General features: G+C 44.6%; 1 protein-coding gene across 1 annotated transcript in view; it reads right to left on the reverse strand.

Moving 5' to 3' along the window:
- LOC124722331 overlaps positions 1-13,326 on the reverse strand; it is a gene marked incomplete at its 5' end in the record, with an annotated part of 298,305 nt that overhangs the window by 243,321 nt on the left and 41,658 nt on the right. The window contains one exon of the mRNA XM_047247507.1: positions 8,800-9,004. Within this exon, the coding sequence (XP_047103463.1) occupies positions 8,800-9,004 (205 nt within the window). The remainder of the gene's footprint in view (positions 1-8,799; positions 9,005-13,326) is intronic.

Below are 13,326 nucleotides of genomic sequence, written 5' to 3' on the forward strand. Positions count from 1 at the left end.
TAGAATACAGTCAACAATTTATTGAAAACTATATAAATAATCTATCGACCGTGACCAGAAGTACTTTGACAAGTGTATCTCAAATGGCTGTTTCTATATTTAAAGTAATAAAAATTACTACGTTATGGGGACTCGTTACGGCACTGGCTGTATCGGAAAGAGTTTACAAAATGCGGGTGCCTTATGGCGCGTACTGAGAGCTTGTTCCTGTAGTGACTGACACTGATCTCATCCGCCATCAGTTCTCTGATTCTTTGTAGCAGCCTGTTCATTCTCAAATTTTTGCCAATCATCTGGGCATCTCTAAAGTGAATGTAGTATCCTTCATTCAGAATTGTTTGTCATTACATTTTGTCTAACATGGAGGAAAGATAAAATAATTTATTTTCATGTTAGACTGACAACTTGCCGATCATCCATGTTTCAACAGGATACAAAACGCCTGAAAGAGTTTTCCACTTCGCTGCTTAACCTATTACCCACTCTCCATGGACAGATTAAATTTATACATCTACATCATGCTCCGCGAGCTAGCTAACGGTGTGTGGTGGAGGATACTTTTAATACCACTAACTGATCCCCTCTATCCTGCTCCACTCGCGAACGACGCGTGGGAAGAATGATTGTCGGTAAACCTCTTTAGTAGCTTTAATGTTTCGAATTTTCTAGTCGTGGTCATTTTGCAAGGTGTGTGTGGGAGGAAGTAAAAATATTGTCAGTCTCTTCCCGGAAAGTGCTCTCTCGAAATTCATATAGTAAACCTCTCCACGACGCACAACATCTGCCTCGAAACGTGTGCCACTGGATTTTGTTGAGCACTTGCGCGCTGACTAAATGAGCCCGTGACAAAAGGGGGCCGCTCTTCTGTGGATCTCACCTCTCTTCTAGCGGTCCTACCTGGTAGGGATTTCAAATTGATGATCGATACTCAAGAATTGGTCGATTAAGCGCCTTGTAAACTGCTTCCTCCGTTGATGATTTACATTCCCTTAAGATTCTACCTATGACTCTCTGTCTGGCATCTGCTTTTCCTACTATTTGTTTCATGTGGTCACGCCGCTTAATGTTGCTCTGGATAGTTACTACTAGACATCAACAGTGTAGTTGTAAAGCAGTGGATTTCATTTCCTATGTATGCGCATTTTGTTACATTTATTTATGTTCAGGGTCAACTGCGGCGTCAAATACCCTCCCGAGGTCAAAGAACACAGCATCAATCATGGAGGAACAGAGCGAGCTGAGCTTCACAAGATCTCTGTTTGCGAAATCCATGTTTATTTTTAGAGAGCAGATTTTCGTTCTCCAAAAACGTCGTAATTCTTAAGCATAAAACATGTTCTATAATTCTACAACAGAGTGACTTCAACGAAGTAGGCCAATAATTATGTGCTTCTGTTCTACGCTCCATCTTTAAACGGGGAATGACTGACGCTTTCTTGTAGTTGCTAGGTACCTCTCATTGCTCTAGCAGTTTACGATAAACTACTTCGAAAAGGGTAGCCAGTACTTTCGTATAATCTTTTAGAATATTACACGTATCTCGCCTGGTACTGAACTTTTCCACCACTAAGCGACTGTAAGTGCTTTTCTATTTCACGATCGGTTATCTCAATATCTGAAATTTCAACGCGAAGTATATCTGAACGTAAGTGACTATTGCAGAAATTTTCAGATCGAGCAGAAGAGCGCCACGATTCCTCCTTCCTACCGGAACGGACATGACGACGCTGACGCGTAAAGAAATGCTTCTGGCCAGATAAACTATGGAACGCCTTCAGTATCGAGGTAGGTCAGTAACAACACGTGCGACGTGCTGTCTTGCGTTGTCTTGTTGAAAGGTAACGTTACAGGGATCTCGAAGGTAGACCACAGGCACCGTTGTTAACATGGCAGAATTGTAACAACTGCTGTCCAAATTACAGGTTATGCGAACCAGAGATTGGCATCTTGTGTACGCTGTCGTATTTCACATCAATACGCCATTATGATGACGACGATTACAATCCGAAGACGGTTAGTCTCGTCGGAGACTCTGTTCATTGATACGTCTATCGTGATACTGCACACAGAACTAGGACTCGTCTGAACCGTAGACATTTATAAGCCTAACTAAAGTACTGGACACGACTTCGTACTCAGTGTTACTCCAAGCGTACGAAGGCGCATTACAAATAATGCAGCAAGAAACAGAGTCGAGGTATCACGATGTCAACAAGGAAGAGGCTCGCTGTACTAAGTACGAACGATGGTCTCACAGTGAAGAGACTCAAAGTGCAAGCGGGGTCCTATATTGTGGCGCAGACAGGGCTCACACTCCAGATGCACTGGACGCATAGCTCAGCGGGCATGCACCATTGCGTCTGCCGGATTCCGCACTGTCGCTATAGGCGTCGGACTGAAACCTGTAATTCCGTTGCCAGCTTCCCAATGCCAGAGGCGATTTATGATACCAGACTACCGGTGTGCCTCTCTCTGCTGCCATATCAATGGAAGCTGCATCATAGGCACTGTGCTGACAGTCCGTTGCGCTTCAGACGTGGTCTCACTGTCTATGTAGACACTTGCTTCGCTGCAAGCTAGCCCATACACCGGCCCAAGGTACGAGACGTGGCTGCAGGATCCTACACAGCCGAGCGAACAATCTGTGTATCTGCTCTAGTTGTAGTGCCGAATGGCTGCTGAAACCCTGTAGGCTCTGACAAGGAAACCTCCCCATCGCACCCCCCTCAGATTTAGTTATAAGTTGGCACAGTGGATAGGCCTTGAAAAACTGAACACAGATCAATCGAGAAAACAGGAAAAAGTTGTGTGGAACTACGAAAAAAATAAGTAAAATATACAAACTGAGTAGTCCATGCCAAGATAGGCAACATCAAGGACAATGAGAGTTAATGAGCGCCGTGGTCCCGTGGTTAGCGAGAGTAGCTACGGAACGGGAGGTGCTAGGTTCAAGTCTTCCCTCGAGTGAAAAGTTTAATTTTTTATTTTCAGTTTATGTGACAAACTCTTATGTTTTCATCGCTTTTTTGGGAGTGATTATCACATCCACAAGAAAACCTAAATCGGGCAAGGTAGAAGAATCTTTTTACCCATTCGCCAAGTGTACAAGTTAGGTGGGTCGACAACATATTCCTGTCATGTGACGCACATGCCGTCACCAGTGTCGTATAGAATATATCAGATGTGTTTTCCTGTGGAGGAATCGGTTGTCCTATGACCTTGCGATCAAATGTTTTTGGTCCCCATTGGAGAGGCACGTCCTTTCGTCTACTAATCGCACGGTTTTGCGGTGCGGTCGCAAAACACAGACACTTAACTTATTACAGTGAACAGAGACGTCAATGAACGAACGGACAGATCATAACTTTGCGGAGATAAAGAAAGTAAAATTTTCAGTCGAGGGAAAACTTGAACCAAGGACCTCTCGTTCCGCAGCTACTCACGCCAATCACGAGACCACAGCACTCCTGAGCTCACATTCTCCTTAATGTTGCCTATCTTGCGCATGGACTACTCAGTTCGTATATTTTGCTTATTTTTTTCGTAGTTCCACGCAACTTCCTCCTGTTTTCTCGGTTGATCTGTGTTCAGTTTTTCAAGGCCTATCCACTGTGCCAACTTATAACTAAATCTGAGGGGGGTGCGATGGGGAGGTTCCCTTGTGAGTATGGACCTCCTCAACCCATCGATTCCATACACGTTTGACAATCGAATATCGTGAAACAACAAACTGAAATCTTGATAGGCCATGTTTCCGCTGCTGTTGAGTTCTGATACGTGATGGCAGACGTTTCTCCTTGTATGAGGTATAACGCGATCGTCTTACAAACGACCAGTATTCAAATGCGATTTCACAATGAAAAACCCACTGTGTAATCTTGCCCTGTATACAGATCGTACGAGGGCGCGCTGAAAAATAATGCCTGAGAATTTCTTATATGAAAACTCTTACAGCTTTTTTAAATCTAACAAACGTTGTAAATAGTATTCACGGGTTTGCCGTACAGCCGATAATCTCATCAACAAGGTTACACGATTTCAACTGAGTACAGCTGGAACCCTGCATTGGCTGCTGTTAAATCACGACTTGAAAATCAAGATTCTTCGATAACAGGCCCGTTGGTGAGTAACGTCTGGCCGCACTATTGGCAAACGCAGCGTACAGCGCACGCGCAGGAGAGCCACTCTGCGATTTTTGGCAGAGAGAGTTTGAATAGGGCAATTCACTGCGCATGCGCGATTTCCGCGGCTGTGCATTCTTCTCGCGCGTGTTCTAAAAACGAGGCGTCGGTGTGCGGATACCGTCAGTCGTACCAAGCCACAAGCGAAGTTGAACCACCTGAAGATATCGGACAGTTGCTCCGAGGAAATATTGTGGAATTTGCACAACGTGATCCGGCAGCAAACCCGTGAAGACTATTTGCAACACATCCGCCGGGAAAGCGTGAAGAGTCACAAAACAAACGTAATATTCTACATTGTTATTTTTCATGTCTGCATACAGACAGCTTCGAATTGCAGCGTGTAACATGGCAGTATGTACTCTATGTCGGTGCGTGAGAAACAGAATGCTGTAATCGATTTTCTAACAGCAGAAAAACACATGGAGGGCTGGCTTGTTCAGCATGACAATGGCAGACCACAAACGTGCGCTGCGACATTTGCGACATTCCGACGCCTTGTGTTCACTTCCATCGATCATCCTACATATCTCCTCTACTTGGCCCTTTCGATTTTCATCTGTTTGCAAAACTTCAAGAACACCTTCTGGGATTCAGTTTGATAGTGATGAAGCGGTGCAATCTGAGGTGAGTTTGTGACTCCATCAACAAAGTCAAACAATCTAAAGAGACGGTATGGACGAACTGGTGTCTCGCTGGGAGGTGTTTGTTCATCACCAGGGTGACTATGTTGACAAATAAATATGTAGACATAAATAATAAAGTTGTACAAAATTCGGAAGTGTTACTTTTCAGCACGCTCTCCTAGATGGTATTACTCCTACCTACTCTTTGCAGTAGGGCTGAACTGTTAAACATTTGGTTATCTAAGGATCAGTACACTTCATGCCAATTTGAGGATTGTTACACGTCTTCTTCATGGTTTCGCCGCTTCAGTGATGTCCAGCAGTGATTTACAAATTCTGTGGTTCAGACTAATAAAACATTTAAACATCTAAACATGTAAAATAATAAAACAATCTAGACATGCTAAAGGTTTCTTATAATTATGAGAATGTGAAGAGCTTTACTGGAAAAATGATGATTGCAGAAAAAATGTGTGTGTATATAACAGCACAGAAATGACTTTTCCCTGGCCGAGGGGAAACAAATGCTTGACTACGACCAAACGAACAATAGTTTTATACATTTTGTAAAGGTAAGTGCCAAGAACATTGTGTAGTGTTCAGTTTGGTAAGAGGATGCAGTAATTAAGAACGTTTCACATTAGTGTATAGAGTAATGCCATGAGAATTATGAGGGGTCTCCAGAAAGTAAATTCTGATCGCTCGCAAAATGTAAAATAAAGAAATAATCCGATGAAGCTCTGCACAGGTATGTTGGGCAGTGTCACTAGTATTCTCGTCTATCGTGTGACGTCGCGCTTTGCAGCTCTGAGGGCACAGCGAGCACGTAAAGATGCTCACAAAAGAGTGCCATCCGGCAGGTATGGGTGCTTGTAAAGAGATTACGCCTGATTTCATGCAACCACACATAACGTAACTGTCATGCATTTCCTTCTTCATGGTAATCCTTGGCCGCACACTGCAGGGGCAATGAACAAGCTCCTGCAGCGCTTTCAATGGGAAGTGTTCGATCATCCGCAATACAGCCCGAACATTGATCTCTCTCTGACTTTCATCTTTGTTCACATGAGCCGCTGGCTATGAAGACAACATTCTGGCACAGAAAACGAGCTGCAGATCTGCGTAAAGAATTGGCGGAAAGGATACGCAGCTGTTTTTCTATGATTAGGGTATTGGAAAATTGGTACAACGGCACGACAAATGTCTAGGACTGACTAGTTACTATGTAGAGAAGTATCTGGAAGGTGTAGTTAACTGTTGTTGTTGTGGACTTCAGTCCTGAGACTGGTTTGATGCAGCTCTCCATGCTACTCTATCCTGTGCAAGTTTCTTCATCTCCCAGTACCTACTGCAACCTACATCCTTCTGAATCTGCTTAGTGTATTCATCTCTTGGTCTCCCTCTACGATTTTTACCCTCCACGCTGCCCTCCAATACTAAATTTGTGATCCCTTGATGCCTTCAGAACATGTCCTACCAACTGGTCCCTTCATCTCGTCAAGTTGTGCCACAAACTCCTCTTCTCCCCAATTCTATTCAATACCTCCTCATTAGTGATGTGATCTACCCATCTAATCTTCAGCATTCTTCTGTAGCACCACATTTCGAAAGCTTCTATTCTCCTCCTGTCCATACTATTTACCATCCATGTTTCACTTCCATACATGGCTACACTCCATACAAATACTTTCAGAAACGATTCCTGACACTTAAATCTATAGTCGATGTTAACAAATTTCTCTTCTTCAGAAACGCTTTCCTTCCCATTGCCAGTCTACATTTTATATCATCTCTACTTCGACCATCATCAGTTATTTAGCTCCCCAAATAGAAAAACTCCTTTACTACTTGAAGTGTCATTTCCTAATCTAATTCCCTCTGCATCACCTGATTTAATTCGACTACATTCCATTATTCTCGTTGTGCTTTTGTTGATGTTCATCTAATATCCTCCTTTCAAAACACTGTCCATTCCGTTCAATAGCTCTGCCAGGTCCTTTGCTGTGTCTGATGGAATTACAGTGTCATCGGCGAACCTCAAAGTTTTTATTTCTTTTCCATGGATTTTAATACCTACTCGGAATATTCTTTTATTTCCTTTACTGCTTGCTCAATATACAGATTGAATAACATCGTGGAGAGGCTACAACCCTGTCTCACTCCCTTCCCAACCACTGCTTCCCTTTCATGTTCCTCGTCTCTTATAACAGCCATCTGGTTTCTGTACAAATTGTAAAAAGCCTTTCGCTCCCTCTATTTTATCCCTGCCACCTTCAGAATTTGAAAGAGTGTATTCCAGTCAACATTGTCAATAGCTTTCTCTAAGTATACAAATGCTAGAAACGTAGGTTGGCCTTTCCTTAATCTATTTTCTAAGATAATTCGTAGCGTCAGATTGTTAACTATCGCAAACAAAAATTTCTCATTTTCACTATGGTTTCCATTTCGCAACCGATCGGAATTTACTTTCTGGACAACCTTCTAATACACTAACTGTAAGGAGGACGTTATAGCTGTAGGTCTCGTGTATATCTGTTGAGGAGGATAATTACACATAGCATTTCGAGGTCCATCAAAGAAACGCGTTTGGAACATCGTCGCGGTTTGCTGTGAGGGTTAAGTTAGGAGTTGCTGTGGTCTACAGAAGAAAGCGAAGGGGGAGTAAAAAGCAACGCCATGGGGTGCGCATTCAGTAAGGGATGGTGGAATCAGTTTTTGGACTACGAAAAGAGCGACACTAGCTATCAAATGCTTTAACATATTTCATGTCAATCTTACACGTATCCGGCATATATGATTTTGGAGTGACAAGATCATCGAGAGATTGGAAACATTAATTGAAGCTGAAAATGTGTAGAGAAATAATCCCAAAACAAGTATCTCGAAAATATTAATTTTCGTGGCTATTTAATTTATTTTAACAGAAATTCTTCTCTGTCTTGTGGATTTGCAGTTGGTCTTTCAGTGCAGTGGAAATAACTGCTAAAATAATGTCGATATTTATTCAGTTACGGGCAGCACCTTTGAAAAGCGTCTACACGAAAATGCCATAATTGAAAAGTGTCTTTAATTATATAAGCTCTTACCGATTCTATACGCTCTTAAGCCACGTATACATTTTTGGAACATAAGAGAATAACATTCTAACTGTTTTTGTGTACGGGGTGTCTCAAAGTCTTTGCATCAGACGTCTAGTGGTGACAGATCACGTCATTGTTGGAGGCAAAACACTCGCTTACGCTTCCCGGTGTCGCTAGCCCTCTTATTGTTGAGAATGTCCTTGAGAGACGACAGGGTGTCGACTGTCTGCTACGTGTGTATGCCAATAATCCAGTCATCTGCTCCGCGCGAAAGAGCGTAGACCAAGCAAAATGGAAGTTCCTGATACACTTCCAAAATATCTTTCTTCGCTTAGGTTTTATTTGTTGAAAATCACTCTAGGAATTTACTGTGTAGGTAGTACCCAGCTGCATCACACCTGGTTAGTAGACCCCGCCAGTAAAGTGAATCTCGTCGTCTCAGGGCCGGGGAATTGAGTAAAAAGACGTCCAGCGTCGCCGGGAAGCGTCAGCGGTCAGCGAAGATTTAACAGTGGGGGGTGGGTGGGGAGTTGAATGAGAGTAGTAGATAACGTCCCGTCGACAACGAGGTCATTAGAGACGGAGTGCAAGCTCGCACTGGGGAAGCGTAGGGAAGGAAACTGGCCGTGCCCTTTCGAAGGAACCATCCTGGCATTTGCCTGAAGCGATTTAGGGAAATTACGGAAAACCTAATTCAGGATGGCCGGACGCGTAGTTGAGCCGTCGTACTCCCGAATGGGAGTCCAATATGCGAACCACTGCGCCCCCTCTCTCGGTGCGAACATTTAGTCCCTAACGTGATCTATCACCCCTAGACGTATGATGCAAAGACTTTTAAACAGCCTGCATATCGAAAAGAACAGACAGCGAATGGAAAACATTAATGAATTCCCAACCAGGGATAACACTCACCCGTTCCACCGTTACGCTCATTGGGGAGATCTTGACTTGTGGCTGAGACAGCACCTCGACGTATACAGACTTGCACTGTTGCACCTCCAAGTCGACGACTTGGCACGTGTACCAACCGGCGTCCAAAGGAGTGGCACTCTCAATTCCAAGCATTGCGTTGTACTGGTCTTCTGATCCCATAGGTATCAGCTTCGTCCACATATTCCTACGAAAACAACAAATACATTTCAAAAATTTCCTTGGGAAGCCTTGAAGAGTTTGTTCGTTGGTTAGTTATTTTCGCATTCGGCGGGCCACGTTCGTGATAAGATAATGTGTAACTTGTAGACTTGGTTAGAACAGCATCGCAATTCTCCAAACGATGTATCTTCTCATCTAAAACATGTTAAACATTTCTGTGTTGCATTATTTGCATCCTTTGTTACCCAAGTCACTTTACGTCGTAAGGGATGAATGTACTCTATAGAAAGTCGTCAGAAATAGTATGAAAAGCTTGTAAGGGTGTTGAAGGGCAGGCTATGCTGAGAAATAATTGCTCAGAAAAAATTCGATACGTTGCGCCGTTTCCGAGTTAGTTAGCACTGAAGTTAGCCAATCAGGCCGTTACGTATGGAAATTCAAGCGACCTGCCAGAAACAATTAGTGTCAGTTGTTTTTACAGTGTAGATGATTAAGGAGGAGAGTGCTCAGCCTTTGGCTCGGGATCGATCCATTCTACCACCCCATGGTCAGTTTTGTGTCGCTCCCTTGTTCGGTTATAGGAAACCAAACGAAGAACACGTTTGGCTACACAATCTCTGGCGGGCCGCTTAAATTTTCGCGCCCAACAGCCATATTGACAAACTTCAATGCTAATTAACTCGGAAATGGTGCAATGCGCAGAATATTTTTCTGGACAGTTATTTGTCAGCATAACCTATCGTGGAATACCATTACAAGCTTTTCAGGCAGTTCCTGACAACCCTACATATGCTGCGTTTATGAAACCAACTGCTGTATTTAAATTTCTAACGAATCACACGAAATGCTTCATAAAGGAGTAAATGTTCTGTGAAGCCCTTTTGTTTTAACGTGTCATGCGTGTTGTTACTCAAACACATTTCTTAAAGATGCCTGAGAACTTACCTAGTACATATACCGTTTTGCACCTTTTCTAGAATGAATAACTCATTTATAATTGTAAAACTACTTCTGTGTGTTGTTCCATATGAGGTAATCAATAGAAATAAGCAAAGTAAATCTCTTTATTGTGTTCACTGCAGTTAGCAATGGAATACAGATCAAATGTTGCTGACCTAAGGATACGTGAGCATAATAAGCAATTTCACTTACAAAAAACTTTCCATATATACACCCACAAACTCTGAACACACTTTTTACTATTTTCTTTCTCAATTCTACGCTATTGTTGAGGTTCCATCGTATGTTGGAAGTTGAGCGACAGGCCTGTGACAGAATACCATTAATAACTTGATCAAATTTGAGATTTAATTAAAATAATTGAAACTTTAAATGGTGTGGATGCCACAGAGGGAATTTAGGGGCAGTCTCAGGCGGCTTCGTTGTCTTCTGCTGATTGTCGTTTTGGTTGAGTCGTTACTGGTTCAGTTTGCACGGCAGTAGGCAGCTTTTGACTCAGAAAATAAAGAGCCATATGATATTGCCGGCTGAATGAGCAAGAGAGCTTGTCCAGGCACTTAAACATAAGTTTTTCTCCCTCCGCACACATGGCCTCATTCCACACGGTATTTGAAAGTTGTGTCTTAGGAGTACCTGTTAAGTGTACATAATTGTAACAGATGTGCATAGTGTGGCGCCATGAATCTCTTGCATGATGATGAGAGAGGGAGAAAGTGAAGTCCGGGGCCGGCACATAATCTACTTCTCTTGAACATCTCCAACGGGCCCGCCGCATTCGGGAGGACGACGGTTCAATCCCACGTCCGGGCATCCTGATTTAGGTTTTCCGTGATTTCCCTAAATCGCTCCAGGCAAATGCCGGGATGGTTCCTTTGAAAGGGCACAGCCGACTTCCTTCCCCATCCTTCCCTAATCCGATGAGACTGATGACCACGCTGTCTGGTCTCCTTCCCCAAAACAACCAACCAACGGGCCCGCCGGGCAGATCATCATCTATAGTGTCACATGTCCTCGCTACATGAGACAACGCGCAGAAGTTTAGAATTTAATCTAGACAAAGTTTAGTGATCCGAAATTTAACGCACCACATTTCCTAATACGATTGGTCCACCGCCAGGATTAGAATCGTCTACCTGCGGGCCTAGCATCGGCGCGTAGTCGTTCGCTAGCGACCTCTGCGACAGAGGCGAGGTTTGTGCTAGGAAGAAGAGTGGTGACTCGGCTGCTCCTGTGAGCGACATTTAGTAATTTTTCGGCTCATGTTTTAACAATACTGTAACATTCTGTGAGTGACTACCACACTGGAGATGCCTTGGTGACGTAATCTCACCAAATTCAACATTTTAGTTTTTTGCGCCTGACTACTGCGAAACAAAAATGGGACTTGGAAATATTTTAGGATAATTTCACTTGGGTTTCACCGGAACTTTGTAATTACGCGACATAATGTGTAATGATTGAATTTCGGAGATCTGCTTGCACATGTTTGTGATTATTCGAATTGATTACAAGATTTAAAATAATTTAAGTGGTTTTTATCGTATAATGTCTCAACCGCAGATCTATTTTTGCACTGTAAATCGATCATTCATCAAAATGGGACTGTGCGCATAAATATTCAGGACGGGGGGAGCCGCGCGAATCGTGGCAAAGGGCCTGAGCCCGCGCGGCAACCCTGGGCGGCCAGCTTTAATTCATTCTTGTAAATAGACACTGGCGACTTTAGTCTTCGCTGTAAATTCAACAATGTCAGTAGTTACACAAGTGCAAGTGTTTCCTATGACAACACAGGGGAGCCAAAGCAATTCACAGGGTCGTACACCAACCCGAAACCCGTATTTTCATAATGATACGTAGCTTGGAATATACACTCCTGGAAATTGAAATAAGAACACCGTAAATTCATTGTCCCAGGAAGGGGAAACTTTATTGACACATTCCTGGGGTCAGATACATCACATGATCACACTGACAGAACCACAGGCACATAGACACAGGCAACAGAGCATGCACAATGTCGGCACTAGTACAGTGTATATCCACCTTTCGCAGCAATGCAGGCTGCTATTCTCCCATGGAGACGATCGTAGAGATGCTGGATGTAGTCCTGTGTAACGGCTTGCCATGCCATTTCCACCTGGCGCCTCAGTTGGACCAGCGTTCGTGCTGGACGTGCAGACCGCGTGAGACGACGCTTCATCCAGTCCCAAACATGCTCAATGGGGGACAGATCCGGAGATCTTGCTGGCCAGGGTAGTTGACTTACACCTTCTAGAGCACGTTGGGTGGCACGGGATACATGCGGACGTGCATTGTCCTGTTGGAACAGCAAGTTCCCTTGCCGGTCTAGGAATGGTAGAACGATGGGTTCGATGACGGTTTGGATGTACCGTGCACTATTCAGTGTCCCCTCGACGATCACCAGTGGTGTACGGCCAGTGTAGGAGATCGCTCCCCACACCATGATGCCGGGTGTTGGCCCTGTGTGCCTCGGTCGTATGCAGTCCTGATTGTGCGCTCACCTGCACGGCGCCAAACACGCATACGACCATCATTGGCACCAAGGCAGAAGCGACTCTCATCGCTGAAGACGACACGTCTCCATTCGTCCCTCCATTCACGCCTGTCGCGACACCACTGGAGGCGGGCTGCACGATGTTGGGGCGTGAGCGGAAGACGGCCTAACGGTGTGCGGGACCGTAGCCCAGCATCATGGAGACGGTTGCGAATGGTCCTCGCCGATACCCCAGGAGCAACAGTGTCCCTAATTTGCTGGGAAGTGGCGGTGCGGTCCCCTACGGCACTGCGTAGGATCCCACGGTCTTGGCGTGCATCCGTGCGTCGCTGCGGTCCGGTCCCAGGTCGACGGGCACGTGCACCTTCCGCCGACCACTGGCGACAACATCGATGTACTGTGGAGACCTCACGCCCCACGTGTTGAGCAATTCGGCGGTACGTCCACCCGGCCTCCCACATGCCCACTATACGCCCTCGCTCAAAGTCCGTCAACTGCACATACGGTTCACGTCCACGCTGTCGCGGCATGCTACCAGTGTTAAAGACAGCGATGGAGCTCCGTATGCCACGGCAAACTGGCTGACACTGACGGCGGCGGTCCACAAATGCTGCGCAGCTAGCGCCATTCGACGGCCAACACTGTGGTTTCTGGTGTGTCCGCTGTGCCGTGCGTGTGATCATTGCTTGTACAGCCCTCTCGCAGTGTCCGGAGCAAGTATGGTGGGTCTGACACACCGGTGTCAATGTGTTCTTTTTTCCATTTCCAGGAGTGTAAATCAAGCATATTCCAATCTGTAACATAAGAGATAAATTACAATTTGACTAGCCTCGATCATAGATCAATAGATTACTGTCTAGTGGAAGCTGTTC

The sequence above is a fragment of the Schistocerca piceifrons genome, chromosome X (genome assembly GCF_021461385.2).
Source record: "Schistocerca piceifrons isolate TAMUIC-IGC-003096 chromosome X, iqSchPice1.1, whole genome shotgun sequence".
NCBI lineage: Eukaryota > Metazoa > Arthropoda > Insecta > Orthoptera > Acrididae > Schistocerca > Schistocerca piceifrons.